The sequence below is a fragment of the Borostomias antarcticus genome (assembly GCF_949987555.1).
Source record: "Borostomias antarcticus genome assembly, chromosome: 16".
In the NCBI taxonomy this organism is placed as follows: domain Eukaryota; kingdom Metazoa; phylum Chordata; class Actinopteri; order Stomiiformes; family Stomiidae; genus Borostomias; species Borostomias antarcticus.
In genome coordinates, this window is record NC_140249.1 from 9255738 (window position 1) to 9276698 (window position 20961).

Sequence of the window (20961 nt, forward strand, 5' to 3'; positions counted from 1 at the left end):
ACAGACCGTGTTTGAGGCGGCAGGTGAAGTATTGGACTCCCGCTACAGAGCCGTCATTCTTCCCCTCTGGTTGGTCGAGTTCCACGCCAGCCCAGAGACCACCTGAGAACTCGGTGCTGCCACAGAACCGCAGAGTGCCCACCTTAACACACACATGGGAACGAGACACACACACACACAGTATGAGTCAACAATGTTTATACAGTACCACCATTAATACAAATTACTGTAGCATATAATGAGAAGGACAAAAACATGAATCATAAAAACACAGTAAGTACAAATTTAAAAGAAGCAATGGAAGTAAAATAATAAAAAATTAAAGATAGTGTAAAATAGAATAAAAACTATAAAAACAGAGAAATCAAGCACGTAATTTCTTAAGACACCTCTTGAATGTAACTCACCTTTACTTTAGGACCTCAGACCACTCTCCTTTGAATTTTTTTTTCATGATTTTCCTTTTTTGTTCTCCATGACCATATCACAATTATATTTGTTGTGTGTTTAAGTGAAGAGTTTAAATAATGTTTTTGTTTTCTATAGTGAATGAACTATGAGTGTTGTCAATTGTCCTACAATCTCACATGATCAGAGAGTGATTTCTGCCCTGCCCTAGAGTTGTTGACTCAAATATTAACTGGAATGTTTGGAGACTGTTTGATGATGCATTCTCAGAGTGTACTCATTGTAAATTCTTACCTCCAGGAAGAACAAAGAAAGCTTAATTACTTTATTACCACCACTAAAATGCCCTGTTGTTTCTCAGGAGATAATCTGCAGTCAGAATGCTTCTTTGTCCTGTAACAGTTGTCTATCTACCCCAGTGCAACAAAAGGGGAAATGAAGAAGAAAAAAAAACTTGCTTTGCCTCCACAAACTCTATTGCAATTAAGTTTGGCCTTGGGCCAGATTTTTTCAAAGCCATTGCATGGCATGCCAGAACCAAAATCAACAGTAAATTGTATTAATTGATAGTGAAAAATAAATTGATAATGATATTGATAATGAAAGCTCCTGAAACGACAGAGCAGATGCGCTACCTTAGGTAGGCCTAAGAGAGACATTCATTATCTAAATTAAAAATACAACTGGGATTTTAAAAACAATAACAGGCTTAGTAGCCTACTCACTTAGTGTGAAAAGTGACATCTCCCGTCGGTCACTATTCTCCGGATGTCTGGTGATATATGGACGTCACTTTAATCCGAAGACAGTTCTCCGGGTTTTTGTGTCGGTCGATTCCTTTCGTGCGTCTTTATCTCATTCATGGATGAAAAGGAGGCCTCGCAGACATAGGTGGAGGGGAACATTGAGCATGCTACCCAAAAGGCACTCATAGACTCCGCACTTCTGAGCGCATCGCTGACAAGGGAGGTTGTTTGGAAATCAATTTGCGGGGATCATTCCTTTCGCCAGTTAAGTGAGTAGGCTACTAAGCCTGTTATTCTATTTAAAATCCCAATTGTATTTTTAATTTAGACAATGAATGTCTCGTTGTAATTCGTATAGGCCTACCTAATATAGCGCATCTGCTCTGTCGTTTCAGGAGCTTCTTTCTTGAAGCACTCCAGTCCACGATCAAGTCCGGATTCAGCTTATTTTTTTCTTTCAGTTTAATTGCATTTTAGCCTACCGTTCGGGCCATCACAGTCATATACATTTGACTTACTGAACTGATGTTTTATTTGTTTGCTATTTCAGCACTAGGCGCTGTCTGACAACTTTTGTTTTTCACGTGAGCAAGCACGTTATTGCCCGTGCTGGTTAATTCACTGTCTGCCGGTTACTGTTAATAAACTATAAACTTAAAACTGTCTATAAGCATTATTTTTAGGTTGTGGTAATTTCTCTGGAAATTATAGCTTGAATATATAGCTAGCCTTTATTTGGGACTGTCGGTCTGATATTGTGTAAAAAAAAACGACATCTCAAAATAATCTGGCGGGCCAGATATTGCTGGCGGGCCAACTTTGGCCCGCGGGCCGCTTATTGCCGATCCCTGCTCTATTGGATTAGAAAAGTATAGCCTCTTTAAGAAATAGCTGTTTAATTAGCTTTCAACTGTCACTTACTTTCAATTCATAGTTGAAGGGTCTAATACCCTTATAATTAAAAAGTTGAATTTTAAGGTTTTGGATATCCTTTTCTTTTATTCTCAACTCTATTCATTTTTTATTTCTTTATTAATGAGACATTTTGGGGAAATATCATGTTTCTTAGAATCTCACTTGCCGTGTTTTATTCCTAATGAATGTATTTTTTTGATTTTACATCCAGTTTCCATTTTGCTTTGTTTTCAAGGGAATAATGCCAACAGTAATTTAAGTCTTATTTTAATGTTTGGAAGAAAACATGTTCCACCTATTCATGGAAGTTTTTGACTTAATGAATGGTTTCTCCCTGTCATCCTGCTTTCCCAATGGGGAAATGGTGATCAGATGTGACTGTCTTGTATAGACTCCTGCTGTGTTCTTCAACAAGTGACTTTTCTCCCGAGAAGGAAGATCAGCCAGGATTCTGTATCAAAGAGACTGTTGAAATTAAGTGTGTTCTTTAAAGGACAATTATGTCTCTTATCGGAAGTGTGTTTTCCAAACGGACTCAAGTGAAAGTGTGACTGACCTTTTCTTCATATCAGCTTTGATAGGAAAACTGAGACTATTCCAATATTGAAATGTCCCTGTGTGATCTGCTTTTCCAAATCTTCACAAATTTGATTTTGGGTTATGATTTATGACCGTGTATGAGTAGAGATATTCAGTGCATACTTTTATTTCCATGGTATGTCTTTTTTGCTTAATTTATCTGATTTTGAGATGAGTTTCTCTAGTCAATATTCACAATATTCAATTTAGCTTGCATGACTGGCAAAAGGCCATTACATTAACTACACTTTTGTTTGGATTTTTTCTCTTCTGTAAAATGAGTTCCAAATGAAAGTAAAGTGTCAAAGTTAATTGCAGACATGACATAGATTAGATAATCATGACATTAACTTATCTTTAATCAAAGCTCGTGAACTATTTGTAATAAAAGTAACCAGCATGGACTAACAAAGGCAAGGCAAGGCTATTTGTGTAGCACATTTCAGCAACAAGGCAATTCAAAGTGCTTTACATAAGACATTAAAAGCATCGAGACAAAGTGCAAGAAACACATAAGGGTCATATAAAACGAAATGCAAAAAAAAAAACTGGGGCTGCGAGCAGCAGTGAGCGGGCCCTCGCACCCCACGCGTGTCGGGGTGCGGCGCCATTAAAGGGTGTGCTATTTCAGTGTCCAGTACTGAGATAAACTTTCTGTCACCAGTAGGTGGCGCTCTAAGTGTGACTCAATACTGACGCATACTGTAGATGTGTTCAGGACGGTACCTTGATGAAGCGTGAGAAATGTTGTGTAAATCGGACAATGTATGTAGGAGTTATGATGACTTCCTGCTTGACCTGTAGGCGGCGCTATAAGTATGACTCAAGACTGACTTACAGATGTGTTCAGGACGCGAGCTTCATCAAGCGTGAGCAATTTGGGGTAAACTGGATAATGTATGTAGGAGTTATGAGGACTTCCTGTAAGCAGTAGGTGGCGCTATAAGTATGACTCAATGCTGACAAACAGATGTGTTCAGGATGTGACCTCCATCAACCCTGAGCAATTTGGAGTAAATCGGATAACGTATGTAGGAGTTATGAGTACTTCCTGTTTCACCAGTAGGTGCCGCTGTAAGTGTGACTCAATACCGACGCATAGATGTGTTCAGAAATTGAGAGTTTAAAATGTTTTTTGAATGATTTTTCACGGTGCCTACCCACATCCATTGTATGACCAAAACAGTGGTAGAGCAATTATCAGACTTTCTCAAAAGTGCTAGTTTTGTCAACTTTTTGATCTGAACCATTGTATATGATCATAAGTAATCTTAAAACAGGGCTAAACATGCATTTTGCCTTTACTACTCCTTTACAATGAAGCTGACCGAATATGAAGTTGATCGGATGGAATCTGTAGGAGGAGTTCGTTAAAGTACGAGGCATGGAAATGGTAAAAGCAAGGAAAAAATGGCAGATTAAAAGCAAAATGGCTGACTTCCTGTTGGATGTTGGGTATAGCTCCAAGAGACATTTTAGTATGTCTCGATGAACTACATTTGCCCACCGAATTTCATTCGCCTACATCAAACTGAAAGGTGGGGCTCGCCATTTAAAATTTTCCAGGGGGCGCTCTTGAGCCGTTTTGCCACGCCCATTTCTGTCATCCATGAAATCTCAAACCAGGACTGACGTATCTGCAAAGCTTCAGGCATTTTCATCGATGTTTAGGCCGCCAAAAAGGCATTTGTTTGAGGAGAAGAAGAAGAAGGTAGGAGAAGGAAAATAATAATCCTTACAATTTCAATAGGGCCTCGCACCGCACCGCCAGTGCTCGGGCCCTAAAAATAGCCGGGGTACAAATATGAACCTTAGCATTCTCGACTACTCTTCTTAATTATTAGAATAAATCCACGACAGGTGCCTAGAATAAACTTGTCTGAATGGAGGTAAGAGGCCCCAATATACGTGCTTCATCTCTTCCTCATCTCCCCATCCTTGGGAGGAAAAGGCAAAATGATTCTTCATTCCAGAGAACTCTGGAATGCGGTAAGGGTGAAGAGCGGCTTTCAGAGCTTCCCCGATGTACACATTCAGAAACACATGGCCAAGAGAGCAAGGAAGACGCAAAGGAATTCAAGGGAAAATTGAAATCAAAGAGCGGACCTGTGCCACAGACAATAGGATTTTGATTAGCCAATCGGTGGAGTTTGATGCTCAGCGATTTCCCTCTCAGTGTAACTCGGAAACTTTTAAATGGCTAATTCTTTTGGGGGCCCCATCTGACTGGGTCAAGGTGCATGTGCATTTGTTTGTGTGTGGGGGGGGGGTTGCATCTGTGAATGTAGATTTGTGAAAGAGCGAAGATTGTGGGGCAGTCTACAGACAAGGATAAAAAACAACACAATGTCCACTTGTATTTTATCCCATCATATTCTGACATTAGATTTTTTTTTCAAGGCAACTCTAAAGGTCTTATGCTGTGCTCCATTTGTTTGGGAAGTGGTGAGGTGGGAGAAATGGAGAACAACGTCACCCATGAGGTAACCGTGTTACAGCAGACAACAACAGCTCGGAACAAAGATGGCCGTTAGCTAGCTTTGTTTTCCTAGTTAGTTTAACATTTAGCTTTCAACTACCTCCTCAGAGCAAACAAACACACACATCTGGTTAAATTGTGCACTATCAATCAAGGAATGGTGAAGCATGCAACTCCAGATTTTTTTAAGTTAAGTTTTCTGTGGACCCTTAAAAGGCAGTGTCCTCCACCAAGTAGGGTCAGAGTTCATGTTTCCATGAAGAAAGATGGTACACAGCCAAGGCCTAATATTGTTAGTTTACAATGCTATGTAATAGGTAATGCTATTACTGCCAAGCCCATTTAACCTCAAGGACAGACAACACATACCCCCGCACTAATACCCGTCCTCTGAACCTCTATATTTCCTATTCTCAAAGACTATGGGATTCCACTGTGATTTAGTATTTTATTGATGAATAGGAAGAAGAGGGGAGTGTCTTTGGAGGAGGTGAAGGAATCAGACTGAGGCTAATTGTGAAACAGTGAAGACTGTGGGGCAGTCTACAGTCTACACTGAGCAGAGGTCTGTAATTGAGCAGGGGTCTGTGTAATTGCCAAGCACATTGTCTAACCACTGCATCAAGTTTCCACACTTGCCCACATACTGGCCAGTACCTTTTGGCCAGCGATGGTAACGCGGTCGGCCAGTCGGATCCCCATGGCGGAGAGCTGGGCCCTGGCCTTGTCAGAGAGGACCCCAGGGGCGCGGGCTGGCAGGGGGAGGGGTAGAGGGGCGCATGGCCTCGGTAGAGCCTCTTTCAGGAGCAGCCGGAGTTCCTTGGCGAGGGCGGCGGCGTCTGCCATCTCCAGGGGCATGTCGAGGGGCTCAGGCACCACGTCTGCCGGGCACTGACCCCAGTTGTTCTGGAAAGGGAAATAGAAACGATGCAGGTTCCAAATACGAACTACCAAAACTTTTGGGGGAAAAAAGGGACAAAAGACAGAGTGAGAATCACTCTTTACAATGCATTATTGCTGTCATTCAATAAGACATAAGCTGTGTTCGAAATTGTTCATTCACTCCTTATTCCCTATGTAGTGTTCCCCATATAGAGAACTAGATAGGGAATGATTAAGCGGTTTCGGACACTACATGGAACGTCATTACTTCGGATATTCATGGACGCAAGTAGATGCACCCAGTATCATGGAAAGATTGAAATATCATATATCTAAATAAATTGTTGTAATTCTAATGATGTACAAGTGTGGTTTTGTCAACTATGGTGCTGTCTGCTAATAGCAAGCTGTAAAGTTACAAGACCGTGATAGCCAGTTAGCTCACAAGCTCAAGACAGCAGCTTCCATAACATTGACGTTAGCTGTTGGTGGCTAAAGCAGTTAGCTAGCATTACAACGACAATCCCTGTAATTATTTTGATGCTGTTGGTTCAACTGTTGTTTCTCAGGAGTTTGAGGCAAACTCAAACTCGCATTAGCAGCAAAACAGCTAGAGCAGGGGTGTCAAACTCAAATACACAGTGGGCCAAAATGTAAAACTTGAACAAAGTCGCGGGCCAACATTGAACAAATGAAAATTTTAATATGGACCCAAACAAGTTTTGCTTTAACATTGAATATGCAATTATCACTTTCGCTTTTGGTGCGCATCAATGGTGTGCACTAACATATGTGAATACGCCCTCAGACACAAGTGTTGGTGCTCCATCTGCTCAGTAGAGAAGCTTGTAAAACCCTGACTGTCCTACAGCCAGGCAGACAGACAGACAGCCGGCATGCAGACAGACAGCCAGGCAGACAGGCAGGCAGACAGGCCGGCAAGAAGGCAGACAGGATTGAATGAACAGGAACAGAGCAAACACAGCGGCTGGCTACTGTAGGTCAACACAGGTGTCTCTATCACAGTGAGACGTTACATAATGTAAAGCTTCTGTTTTCTGCCTTTCTTTTCGCCATTTTTAAGAAGGGGTAACACGGTTACAGTTGTAGTATGAGATTGCTATGACTACTGTCACTGAAGAGAGGGCGTTTCTGGGTCCTGTCTTGATTGACGCGCCAAAACAACAGAAGAGCATTATGGGATTTGTAGTATTAGTGGTGAATGCACTGTATAATACTGGCGGGCCAGCTCTAGTAGTCATTTGGTATTGCCTCGCGGGCCAAATATAATTACACTGCGGGCCAAATTTGGCCCGCGGGCCAGAGTTTGACACCCCTGAGCCAGAGGAATCACCGTAACGTTAGCTAACTGCTTTAGCCACTGATAGCTGCCGTCTTCTTCACGTCTTCTCCTTCGGCAAAACATGACCACGTTGCATTGTGGTATATTGGAGAAATCTTCTGTTCACTAGAACTCAATGTGAATTGTGGGTATTTTGTAGTGGACTATATATAGTGAATGACATTAACCGTTGAGAATTTGAACACTACAAAAAAATGTCTTACGCATTACTGTATATACTGTAGTGCACTATATAGGGAATAGGGAACGGTTTCGGACACAGCTATAGAGTCTGGACGTAAACGCAATGCTTCAGTGGTCTGACTCTGTGCTTCTCTTCTCCCTTGGCATCGTGTTTTTCTGGGAAGCTGATCAGAGAGGGACACACAGGGAGTTGAGTGCCTCAGAGTGGCTGCTGTCAGAGAGAGCAGAGACAGTCAGAGGCGTCAGGGGGTAGAGGGAGGGAGGGAGATGGATGTGGTGGAGTGAGACACCATAGGGAACTCGTTTGGACCAGCGTGAGGTGTAATTGGGGCCTACTTGCTCTCCCCTCCTGGCGGCAGGGCCAACGAGCGGTTCTTCATGAATTGGTGAAATGGCTGCCTCGCCAGACTGGCGCAGTCTTCTCTCTCTCTCTCTCACTCACTCACTCACTCACACACTCACACACTCACACACTCACACACACACACACACACACACACACACACACACACACACGGTGTTACTGCAATGCATGTTAAAAGAGCCATTTTTTGTGGCTGAGGCCAATATATTTAATGACTGTGGAAGGTATGCATGGGAGGCTGGGACTCTTTTCTGGCCTCATCTTCAATTCCAGCTAAACCATGTGCTGGCCACTGCAGCATTTTCTAAATGTCTCCCTTTTTTCCTCAGGTTTCCAGATGGGTGCCTAGTTACCTCGCGGCATTTCAGTGCTGACAGGTGTTAAGGAGATTCAACAGACCAATTATCATGTTTAGGCATTTCCTTCAGTGCTCTGAGGAGACACGAGGACACTAGACCTCGCTTTAGCAACAGACACAGCCTACAATCACAGCCAAACACTGAGCTCAGCATAGTAAGCCCTCATTAAAGCATGTTTTCACTAACTGCAGAGTGACAGCAAAAGGTGTTGTGCCTGGCACACAAGCGGAAAACAAAAAAAAATGCTGTGGATACAGAACCAGGTGTCTGGGTGCGCAAGTCCATTGAAGGCTGGTCATGTTCTGACATCAAAAGTTGTACTTGAAGTCAGAATGATTTGAGGTTGTCAAGTAATACTAAAAATGTTATTTAAAAGAGGGAATGGTGATTCAGAAAAACCTTTTCTGGAAGGCTAAGGCAACAGTGGTTAATAGCACCCAAACTCATACCTTTCCTTGCCAGCAGCGAGAACACATACTTTTCCAAATACTGTAGTAGGCGGTCAGGCACAAGTCATGGCACCTACAGAGGTGGGAAGTTAGAAATGTCACATGCTGCAGCATTTAACCTTCGCGGTATTTGGCAGGGAAATCCCGTTGGAAATTTTGTGGGATTTCAGACGGGTGTTATTTCGTTTTAGTGATGCACCACCGCCAGGTGGCGTCTTTGAGTAGATTTAGCAGGCTGGTTTTTCTCCTATAGTCTACGAATGAAGCATCATTAAATTTCACATTCTTTAATTTAAATGCTCTGTTGTAAAGCACTTTGAGCTGAATTTATCTGTATGAAAGGTGCTATACAAATAACGTTTAATTGTTATTATTACCTTGTTCTCAAACACATGTTTTCTCCATCTGGATGTAATTTAATTATTACGAACACCTATATCTAGGCCTACAGTAGCCTAGCTATCTCGGTAACTGACGTCGGGTCAAGACGTGGTGGCTGTTAAGACAAATGCGCAAAATAACAGTATTGTAAATATATTTGTTAGTAAAGATGTGGTGAACATGAGGGTTTTGCGTTTTGTTTCTGAAACGCATTCAACTGGTAGGCTACTCGTAAACCCCGGAAGTAAATTTGAAGACGGGGCACCAGCTAATGTAGCCAAGTCTGAGCGCAGTAGGCTATATGGCTTCAGCACGATACAAAGAAAAAATAAGCTTGATCGGAGGTGTGGATCCATACAAAATTGACATACTGTAGTCGCCATGAGTAAAGATCACTCATTGGCAATCATATCCGGACATTAACTATCTTGTGCATAGCGGCAGGTTTGACAGTGAGTGCGTTCACATGCACACTACGCCGATCAACCGATAATTGTAATAATGCGATTATTGAAATGGTCTTGTGAACGCCTTTATCTGATTTTCAAAATCGGGGTAAGGTCTTAGAACCGCCAAAGACGTCCATTGGACGATTGTGGGTTTTCATTTGCACATAACTATATTTTAATAAAACATTGAAGTCCGCCTGTCAATGACTTTCCCTAAAATTGTGTTCTGTTGCACCCCCTATTGTTATATTATAAATTAAAAAAACACACAATATTTTGTTATTTGAATGATCTTGAATATATATGTTACGGTCAATGTGAGAAAACGGGGAATGTGAGCTTTTCCCGGTTATTGCGGGGAATGTAGGAGAAACATGTGCGAAATTGGTTAGTATTTCTCACATCTCCCGCAAGGTCGGGGATTGTGCACATTAACCGGGAAATGCTTACAATTCCCGACCTTGCGGTAAATCTAGCAAAGTCCAACCGTATGCAAAACCTCTGCGCAGCTGGGTGGTGGGAGAGGGCTCGTGCGCTTAGAACGAGAGGCGCTTGACATTTTGCCCATGGTTTTCGAATACATAGCATCAATTGCATTTATGGAAACATTAAATTGGGTCTAATTATACATGTGTTGAAAGTTAAGATAATTAGCGAGGCTACGCAACACAATAAGCAAAACAATCTCACTGTTTCACTCATCCCACTCCTCTGTTTCACTCGCCCCGCACGGCAGGGACAGGAGAAACAATGCACATCTTCTGTTCTCGGCCGTCTTGAATTGAACTGTTACACCACAGAACGAAACGTACAACTAATAGGTTAGTAAAGGACATGTACAAGTTGTTTGTCATCAAAAAATGTAATCTCCATCTTTATTAATTTCTGTGTAAATTTGATCAAACCAAAAAGTGTTTCATTCGTCCCGGTCCTCCCCTACAGTTAATAACGATGGTTACGTATTGTAACCCTAGTTCTATGAGTGGAGCGGAGCCCCACAGGGCTAGCTCCTATTGGCTAGTGAAACCCAGCTAGCTACATTGACTGAAGAAAAAAACATACACGCACCTGTGTCCAACCAAGTCCGGTGCACCACTGTATAAGCGGGCTATGCCCGCACATCTGCTCCTAACTGAAATTTTCAGCGAGCAGACTGCGGGGTTAGCAAGTCTGTTCCCTGTGGGGCTCCGCTCCACTCATAGAACTAGGGTTACAATACGTAACCATCGTTCTATTTCGTGGAGCTCCGCCCCACAGGGCTAGCTCCTATTGGCATAAGCGGAGCTACACGACCGCACCATACACTCTTGCTGGCCCCAGTAAGGGAAAAACCAGTCAGGACACAAGCCAGGGCTCCAAGGCGAGACCATACTAACAGTTGATCCGACCCAAGCACTGGCCCCACCCCGCCACACTCAGTCTATCACAGCCGAGGGCAAGGAGAGGTACGTGGGGCGAGAGCTGGACCAAAGCGGTTACTCCGTAACAAGCCCGTCCCAGCCTCACTCATAAACAGGAGCGGAACGTCACTAGACGGGCCTGCTCCTACCTTAGCTGAACCGGTGAGACCTGCGTGAGTCACGTCTGCTTTCCTAGCAGGAAAAGACCCCGCGGCTCGAACCGGTTCTCCAGTAGCGGCGAGACCTGCAGTGGTCCATTCTGACTCTTTCACAGAAGACCCGGCGACTCGAGCCGAACACCTACATGAAACATCCTGTCTAACGCTGGCTCGCACCGGCGGCTGTGTTTAGCACAGATGACGCCACAGAGACAGAGGACATGGATAAAAGGTAATAACGGACAAAAGGAGACGGGGACGACCAAGTCGCCGCCGCACAGATGTCCTCCACTGACACACCATTGAACAGGGCAACTGACGTGGCCACACCCCTTGTGGAGTGTGCCCGAACAGCACCAGGCAGAGGACGACCCGCAGTCACGTAAGACTGGGCGATGCCCTCACAGATCCAATGGGAGAGACGCTGTTTCGACAACGGAGAACCCACCTTTCCTGGGCCGTGGCAAACCAACAACTGGGGGGTGGTGCGGACCGCAGCCGTGCGCTGGACGTAACACGTCAACGCACGCACAGGACACAACAAATGCAGGTGGGCCTCTTCCTCGCTCGCATGAGGTGGAGGATAGAAGGCTCCCAGCTCCAAATCCTGTGCTCTATAGGCGCCCCGGACCACCTTCGGAACGAAAGATGGATCCGTGCGCAACACAGCTTTGCTCCCATCACCCGTGATGAGAAAAACTGTCAACGCCCTCAGATCACTGACCCGCTTGCCCGACGTCAGAGCAAGGAGCAGCGCGGTCTTAATCGATAGCCACTTGAGAGATATCCGCTCCATTGGTTCGAACGGCGCTTTACATAGTGCATCCAGAACCAAGAGCAAATCCCAAGGCGGCGCCGCAGCCTTACACACAGGGCGAAGACGGCGCATGCCGGCCAGGAAGCGCTTAACCAGGGGATGCCCGAAAACCGTAGTTTTGGCGAACCCCTCATGGCATGCGGACATAGCACACGCATACACCTTGATAGTGGATGCTGCCAAACCGCCACCATGATCCATCAGGTGCTGAAGGAATTCCAAAATCGCCTCGACCGAGCATGACTCGGGAGCGAAGTCCCTTTCCTCACACCAACGCGCAAAAGCAGCCCATTTGCCAGAGTAAACCAAGGCAGTGGAAGCCGCGCGCGCGCTCTGAATTGTACAGATCACGGCCGGAGAGAGTCCCCTATCAGACAATCTCCGCCGTTCAAGAGCCAGGCCACCAGCGGCCGTCCCAAGACCGGAGGTGCGCAAATTGAGCCCTCCGCCTGGGACAGAGCGTTCGGCCAATGAGGGATGTGCCACGGTTCTACAGTAGTCATGGCCATAACTTCTGCATACCATCTCGCCCAGTGGCGGTCCGGCGCTATCAGTATTACCGATGCACCCTCTGACCGCACCCTGGCCAACAATGGTAAAATCAGCCCCATCGGCGGGAAAGCATACAGCAGCGCCCCCGGCCAGGGGGCATGCGCGAACGCATCCACGCCCAGCGGAGGCTGGTCCTGCTGTTTCAGAGAGAACCGTTCTCTCTCGAAGCAAAGAGATCCACCCCTGCTCTGCCGAACTGGGTCCAGAGCTGAGCCACTATCTGAGGATGTAGGCTCCACTCGTCCGGGTGAGGCCCGCCCCGAGACATCAGGTCCGCCCCGACGTTCAGACGGCCGGCAATGTGCCGCGCTGTCAGTGACCGGAGATTGACATGAGCCCATCGCCACAGCATTACCGCCAGACGGTGAAGCGCTGGTGAGCGGACTCCCCCTTGTCGGTAGATGTAAGCTACTGTGGTCTGGTTGTCTGACCGCACCAGCACATCGCGCCCCTGTACCAGGTGTACAATGTGGCGCAATGCCAGTAGCACCGTCTCCAACTCCAGGAGGTTGATGTGGCGCCGTTCTCCGACGGCCCACAAACCACCTACGGCCTGGGACAGACATGTACCACCCCAGCCGCTTAGAGACGCGTCTGTGAAGACAGCGACGTGAGCCGACACCCTGCCTATTGGAACACCGTGCGCTATTACGCGCCGGTCCCTCCAATAGTCGAGGTCTGCTGACAACGACCCCGGCATCCGCACAAGGCGCCGTCTGTGCCTCACAGGGTCCAGACGAAGCCGCGCGAACCATCTCTGCACGCACCTCATGTGAAGTAGGCCCAGTGACACTACCACATGGGCGGCTGCCATGAGACCCAGAAGGCGCATGATCGACAGAACCGCGATCCTTCGAGAAGGACGGCAAACACTGAGACTCTTCTCCAGTGTTTCCCTCCTTGAATCGGATAGCCGTGCTCTCATGGCGCTCGTGTCCAGATTGATACCTAGGTTAACAATCTGACGGGCCGGCCACAGAGCACTCTTCTCCCAGTTGACTGCAAACCCCAGGTCGGTGAGATGCCTCACCACCGTGGCGGTATGCATCAGAGCCAACAAAGGCGACGGAGCCAGTACCAGCAGGTCGTCCAGGTACGCCAGGATCCTGATGCCCTGCCGGCGCAGTGGCCTCAATGCCGCCTCCACACAATTGGAGAAGGTTCTGGGGGCGAGCGCATATCCAAACGGGAGTCTGGTATATTCGTACGCCACACCCAGGTAGGCGAAACGCAAAAACTTCCGATGCCGATGAGCTATCGGTATGTGGAAGTAAGCGTCCTTGAGGTCTATGCTGGTGCAAAAATCGCCGGGAAGGAATGCCTCCAGCATTTGTCGCACCGTAAGCATATGGAACTTCAGATTCGCCACCGTTTTGTTGAAAAGGCGGAGGTCCAAAATCGGCCTCACGCCCCCCCGTCTTCTTTGGCACGAGGAAGTAGCGGGAATAAAATCCCTCGTCCCTCTGGTCTGACGGGACCACAGTTACCGCTCCCTTCGCCATCAGTTCTGCAATCTCTGCTGACAGAGCGGCAGCCTGAGCGGGACGCGGTATCACTGTCTCCACTACGCCCGTGAAGGGCGGTGGGGGGCAACAAAACTGAATGAGATACCCTTCCCGTAGAACACGCTGCAACCAGCTGTCAAGGAGACATCTCTCCTGCCAGACTGTGAAGCGGTTGGAAAGAGGTTGTGCCGGAGATCGCGGGAACAGATCGAGGAACCTGCCATAGTTCAATTTGGCCCTGACCGCCACCGGACAGCTGAGAAACTCTGCTGTCCTGGCCCAAGGCGGGCCACCCTCGAAAGGGAGATGAAAAATCCCCATTGGGAGTTCCATGTCCCTGAACAGCGCGAGGATGAATGGCATTCCTGTCAAGAAGCACTTCATTCACAAAAAAAAGGAAGTGAGTCGACACCGTCCGCATTGCTAACAAGCCGCCGTTGCTCATCCCATTGAGAGAAAACGGCGGAGTGTTGCAATGCGGGATGCCCCGCCTTCTCATTTGCATGATCTGTCAAGGTGCCGTCTTTCGCAGACCGACTAGACGGGACATGAGAGGCGGGCAGTGATTTCGCGCCAACATCACACAAAGCGGCTAGGCGAAAACCATGCGACTGGTGCACGTTGTGAGATGAAGTGTGGATATCAGACACCATAGGCCTGCTCCTTTTAGCTAAAGGCCGAGCGTTGGTATCACACACACTGACGGAGCGACGCCTCGGCTGCTCATAAAAATAGCTAGCCGAGGCAGTAAAAATGGAAGTATTCTCACTGACCGGTGAGCGTGAAAACTCTCTACCTGTCGAACACAGGGAGAGGCTCGAACGCTCGGCCCGAATGAACGAACGCCGTCTGGGGGTCTAGCGCATCTTTTTCGCCACTAAACCCCGCCAGCGGTCGGTCCCGAGAAAACTCTGCACAGGGCAGTACAGCCATAGCACTTGGCCTGGGCGCACACATCCCCTCTGTTAAAAACCCAAACGGTCTGTTTAGAACAGGGGCAAATCTGACTTTCTCACAGAGGACCCGGCGGCTCTAGCAGAATATATTACATTCGCTGAACCGGCGAGAGCTGCGCACATCACGTCTGCTCTCTTTGCAGGAAAAGACTCCACGGCTCGAGTCGGTTTTTCAGCTGCGGCGAGACCTGCCATGGTCAATTCCGACTTTTTCACGGAAGACCCGGTGGCTCTAGCCGAATACAGCACATCAGCTGAGCCGGCGAGCCCCGCGCGAGTCACGTCTGCTTTAGCAGGAAAAGACTCCGCGGCTCGAGCCGGTCTTCCAGCTGCGGCGAGACCTGCCGTGGTCAATTCTGACTCTTTCACAGAAGACCCAGCGGCTCTAGCCGAGAACATTACAGTAGCTGAAACAGGAGGAGATGCGGACTGCACATTACAACCAGCTTGATAACGTTGCATCGTGTTTGCTTTATTCCTGAACAGGGAAACTTGCTCACCGCCGCTCTTGACAGAGCGTGGTGTGGGCACAACACAGTCACGCATCTCCACGCACCGTCAATAGGTGCGCCTCTTCCTACCCCAAGCCGGAGGCGGAGCGGTGGGCGCGCTTGAAGACGCCGGTCCGGTCCCGGCACCCTGGGCCGGGTAGGCAGGGGGAGGTCGCGGGGGAGGAGCCGCGTGCGCAGTCCAGGAGCCCGGGCGAGCCGGTCCATGGGCCGTAGCGGGGCGGGACCCCGTGACAGGTTGTTTAGCCTTGTGTGTTCGCCGGCGCTTGCTCCCAGTCGCGGCAGCATCAGCTGGAGCACGCAGACGTGCCGGCACACTGCGCTCCCCCGGAGCAGCGAGGTGGCGAGCGAGGAGGAGCCGGTCCTGCTCCTGGCTGCGACACTGCTCCAGGATGTTAGACACAGCCGCCCCAAACAACCCCTCCCTACTGACCGGTGAGTTGAGGAGGACACCCTTGTTTTCCTCGCGCAGACGAGTCAGGGAGAGCCATAGGTGGCGCTGCTGCACCACCGACGTGGCCATCACTCCACCCAGACAGGAGGCGGAGATTCTCACAAGCTGAGCAACGGCTCCGGCGGCTTCGGCCATCTCCGCTCTCCTGTCTTCATCCATAGAGGGGGGGGTTTGCTCCGTAGCTAGCTGGCCGATGTAAATGGCCAGCATAGCAATGGAGTAGGAGGCAGCCACGGCCTGCGCGGCCAGAGAAAAACTTTTGTCGGCCAAGGACAGGGTTGTCTTGTCCTTGACGTCCGGCATGAGAGGCTTCCTGGCCGAGCCCCAGGCGGAGGAACCAGGCACCAGGACCGCTGCAATGTCGGGTTCCAGAGGAGGAGAGCCGATAGCTGCTACGTCAGTCCAGCCGGTTACCCTCGTAGCTCTGCTGAACTGGCGAAGCGGACCTCTGATGGCCAACGGCCGCTCCCATTCAGCCCCGACGAACGCCTCCAGGTCAGGCATAGCCGGCAGGAGAAGAGGAGCAGGCTGAGAGGGACGCCCGTAGCAGACGGAGCTCCACAGTGGGAGCCCTGTAGTCGCAGCAGCCTCCGGGACGGAGATACCGAGGTGATGCGCGGCTCTCTCCAGCAGCCGGAGCAGGTCGCGATCGAAGGAACCCTGCCCCGGGAAGGAGGCGCCACTAGCCGTAGTGGCTTCTGACGCAGAGAGACCCTCGTCTGCCTCGGAGAGCTCTTCCTCATCATCCGTAGGCGCGAGGGAGGTAATCGGGGCCGCCGGTTGTTGCGGGGGCGCGCCGATGTCCTCGCCGACCAGCTGGACCAGACCTTCAGTCTCCAGCGGCGGCGGAGCGAAGAAATGCACCCGGAGCATCCTCTCCATGGGGTCCAGGAGGGCGCAGATCTCGCAGGCGGGGGACGGAGCCAGACCCGCTCTGGCGTGCTGCGGCCCCAGACAGCGGAAGCAGAGGTGGTGTCCCACGTCGCTGTAGCGGGAGCCGCAGACACAGAAACGATCCGGCGGATCAATCGGCGCCGGCAGGGGGTCATCTAAGGACGCCGCCAGCTCCGCTTGGGTCCGCTGAGTAGACATTCTTATCTTCTTTCAGTATCAATGCGAGCTGAAAATTTCGAAGGAGCAGATGTGCGGGCGTAGCCCGCTTATACAGTGGTGCACCGGACTTGGTTGGACACAGGTGCGTGTATGTTTTTTTCTTCAGTCAATGTAGCTAGCTGGGTTTCGCTAGCCAATAGGAGCTAGCCCTGTGGGGCGGAGCTCCACGAAATAGAACAGTCTGTGGTCTACCTTGAACAGTAATATAGCCTATGCTGCACACAGTGTAAGTAGTATTAGGAGGATAGGCCTACACTGGTGATCAAGTTAACAAACGCAAAAGGAACATTGCAACAACAGGAAGGTGGGAACCTCCAAAGGAACCCTACACGTTAGCTAGCCGAAAGACAGACGAAAAGACGAAAAATCTCTCACAGGTGTGCGCCAGTAACGTTAGCCCAACTACCGTGGGTGCCTCTTATGGTGCACGCCATCTGAGGCGTCACATAAGCCCTCTCCCACCACCCGGCTGCGCAGAAGTTTTGCATACGGTTGCGCTCTCCTAGATTTACCGCAAGGTCGAGAATTGTAAGCATTTCCCGGTTAATGTGCACAATCTCCGACCGTACGGGAGATGTGAGAAATACTAACCAATTTCTCACATCTCCCGCAGGGTCGGGGAATGTGCACATTACCCGGGAGATGTGAGAAACGCACATGTTTCTCCTACATTCCCCCCGAGGTCGGGGAATGTGCGCAATAACCGGGAAAAGCTCACATTCCCCGTTTTCTCACATTGACCGTAACATATATATATTCAAGATCATTCAAATAACAAAATATCGTGTATGTTTTTATTTATTTATACCGGCCGCCAGCCGTTCAATGAACGGCTATAGGGAATGCGCAGTTTCGCGCTGGCTACAGCCTATTAAATGCACAGTTTGTAGGCTATTATAAATAAGTATTATTCATTTGGGGAGCTTGGACTCGCTGGGGACTGGTGGAGAGACGCAGAGCCTCCCCAGACGCGACATCCTCCAGTTGGCTGAAGAGCTGCGCACTCTGGCGTCCAAACAGCCACCGGCGGCGCCCCTCGCAGTGTCCACAGAAGAATACCCAAAAAAAAATACCTGCATGGTGAAGACAAGCTGCAGCAAGAACAGAACTGTCTACCAATGCAAGGTGCAGAGGATATGCGCGAAGTGTATTTGAGCTGCCGCCTCAACCGTGTGTAAGAGCAGAGCGCATCAACTCCGTTGCCAACTCCACTGTATATCCCCACAGTTTTTCTTATAGTGCTAACATCTATTTATCTATTCATCTAACATTGTCTTGTTTCAGTCAAAAGCTGGCGTACTAATGCTGTAATTCTTTTTATTATGGTTTATTAAATCTTAATTTCCAGAGTTTATTCTGGAGTTAAACCTTCACTCCACAGTTTATCTACCCAGGTAAGCAGCTCATTGAGATTTAAATCTGCAATCTATTTTGCAAGAGAGGCACACCAGAGGGACACAACAGGATACAACCAGCTCCAATTTAATACACTACTGAGGCTAGTAGTGATTGTACATAGAATTCGAGAGCTTGTCTGTAACTATGGAGTCTTTACAGAATTACCATCTACTTACAGTCACAAGACAACAGACTCTTTGCTCATACCAAAACCATATTGATTTGCAAACTGCTCATCGGGCTAACTGAATTGCTGACAACCTCTCCAAGTCTTACTAGTAGGTGTATCTATAACTTATCAAGCCATGTTTTCATACTCCACACACAACGGGTTAAAGCTACACTGCACATGAGGAAGCATCATACAGATGCAGATACAGAAGTATAAAGCTACACAATGTGAGGCCTCAAATAGAACAAAAGGAATCAAGAAGAGAACATATCCCAACCCGAGTAGGGTGCAGCTTGGTTACTGGGGTTGAGAAAGATATGACAATTTATCATGGCCTGGATAGAGTGGACATACAGTGGCAGGCCCCAGAAAGCCTCCAGATGATGGATAGCCCAGAGCCCCACTGATAGCCGGAAGTGCTGACCAAAGATGCTGATATGGAGACTGTGGACGCCCTTTGACCCTGAGTCACCTAACAACACAGGGCAGCACACTGCACTGTTAACACAGACGGACTAGTATTACAGCACTTTGACAACACAGTTGTGTTTGGATGCATCCCAAAACATTTGTGCATGTTTCTTTTATTTGTGTGTTTGCATCAAAACTGAACAATATTTTTGGAATGTACAACTCTGTTGACAAAAGTCCTGTAGTACTATTCTCTCAGTGTTAATAGTGCAGTGAGGCAGAGGTTAGTCAAACTGGCCAGTAAGATTAAAACCAGTGAAATGGGCTAACCTTGTGAATGTCCTGCCTGGCTACTGATGGGGAAGATATGCTCACAGCATGGAATTATAATCCTCCCACATGGAGAAGGATTCAACCCACCACAGTGAACAGAGAGTTGGACGGTGAACATCTGATTTGTGAAGCTGTCCCGACACGCAAGCGCACCGCACACACACACACACACACACACACACACACACACACACACACACACACACACAGTGAGCAAGCAAAGCCCTCCCTGGCAAACCCTTGGTTGTGAAGGGTGCATGGCAGGTGAGCGGAGACAGAGCTACAGTATAATGGCACCCAAAACAAAACAACCCACGGCCAGGCTGGTGATTGGTAGTGACAGTCAATAAACCCGACAGTCAACAAAATAATAAGACATGAAGCAAAAAACAAAAATGACAGCATCTTTATGTTTGTTTAGTAACATATTGATGAATAGGCTACATTTTGTATGTCTTCTTCTCTCATCATAGGCTTAAGAAGTCTTAAGATATTCTTGGATCACATCTCTGCTTCCCTCTGTTAATTCAGTCGTACCTCAGCTGTGACAGTGGCTCAGTCCATTTAGAGAAAGTGCTATGCTGCCCTCAGGTGGTTGAAAACAGAACTTGCGAGAGGCAAAATAGTTGCTGCTGGGATGTAAAATGAATTACGCTGTGAGAAGGCACATTGACAATTTCACCAAGTGAAAATCCCTAATTTTCTCATATAGGTAAAAATCAAGAGGTGAAATTAGAGGGAAGCTTTGCATAGGGTCTGTGTCAGTGTGTGGGAGATGGAGACAGACTCGAGGCCAAGGCCTATTAGGAAGGGAGCACTCTAAGATGGGGAGACAATTCAGAGCACATCTGAGATATTGGTATTCCACAGAAATGACTGTTTAATTATAGTTTTCTGTGTCAACTGAAATTCCCAAATGGGAAATCTGATGTATATAAAAAAAAAATAAAAAAAAAATGAAAAGAAAAAAGACTTCATTAGGCATAAAATGTGTGGTCAAAAATGGATGTGTGAATGATTCCATTTATTTTTATTTCAAGTACTGCGGTTTGCAAAGGTCTCTGTCAAATCACTGCAATGTCCTCTCATGTCCATTTTTATTTTACTGCGGTGAGTAAACTATATTACTGTACAGAGTGAGGCAGAGGTTAGTCAAACTGGCCAGTAAGATTAAAACCAGTGAAATGGGCTAACCTTGTGAATGTCCTGCCTGGCTACTGATGGGGAAGATATGTTCACAGCATGGAATTATAATCCTCCCACATGGAGAAGGATCCAACCCACCACAATGAACAGAGAGTTGGATGGTGGATAGGGCTGGGTATCGATTCGAATTTCAAGAATCGATTCGATTCCGATTCACAAGGTTCAGAATCGATTATCACAATTCGATTCGATTCAATATCGATTAGGTTATTGTTACTAAAAACGTTTTTTTTTTTTCCTAATTACATGACTGCCAAGTTATGCAACACATCAACAGGCCTACTACGGCTGGGTATCGATACTGGTTTCCAAAAATGCATGAATGAATGGATCATTGAATGAATTAATGAACTCTTCATTCCTTCTTTTATTCATTCATTAAATAAAAGATCGATTTTGGAATTCATGAATCGATTCTGA

At 47.6% G+C, this 20961-nt stretch overlaps 1 protein-coding gene across 2 annotated transcripts in view; it reads right to left on the reverse strand.

Annotated features, from left to right (window-relative positions):
- LOC311319301 (CAP-Gly domain-containing linker protein 4) overlaps positions 1-20961 on the reverse strand; it is a 53585-nt gene that overhangs the window by 20920 nt on the left and 11704 nt on the right. For both annotated transcript variants that reach the window (XM_084450817.1, XM_084450818.1), the window contains 2 exons: positions 5785-6033; positions 7-142 (listed from right to left, as the gene is read on the reverse strand). In XM_084450817.1, the coding sequence (XP_084306943.1) occupies positions 7-142; positions 5785-6033 (385 nt within the window). The remainder of the gene's footprint in view (positions 1-6; positions 143-5784; positions 6034-20961) is intronic.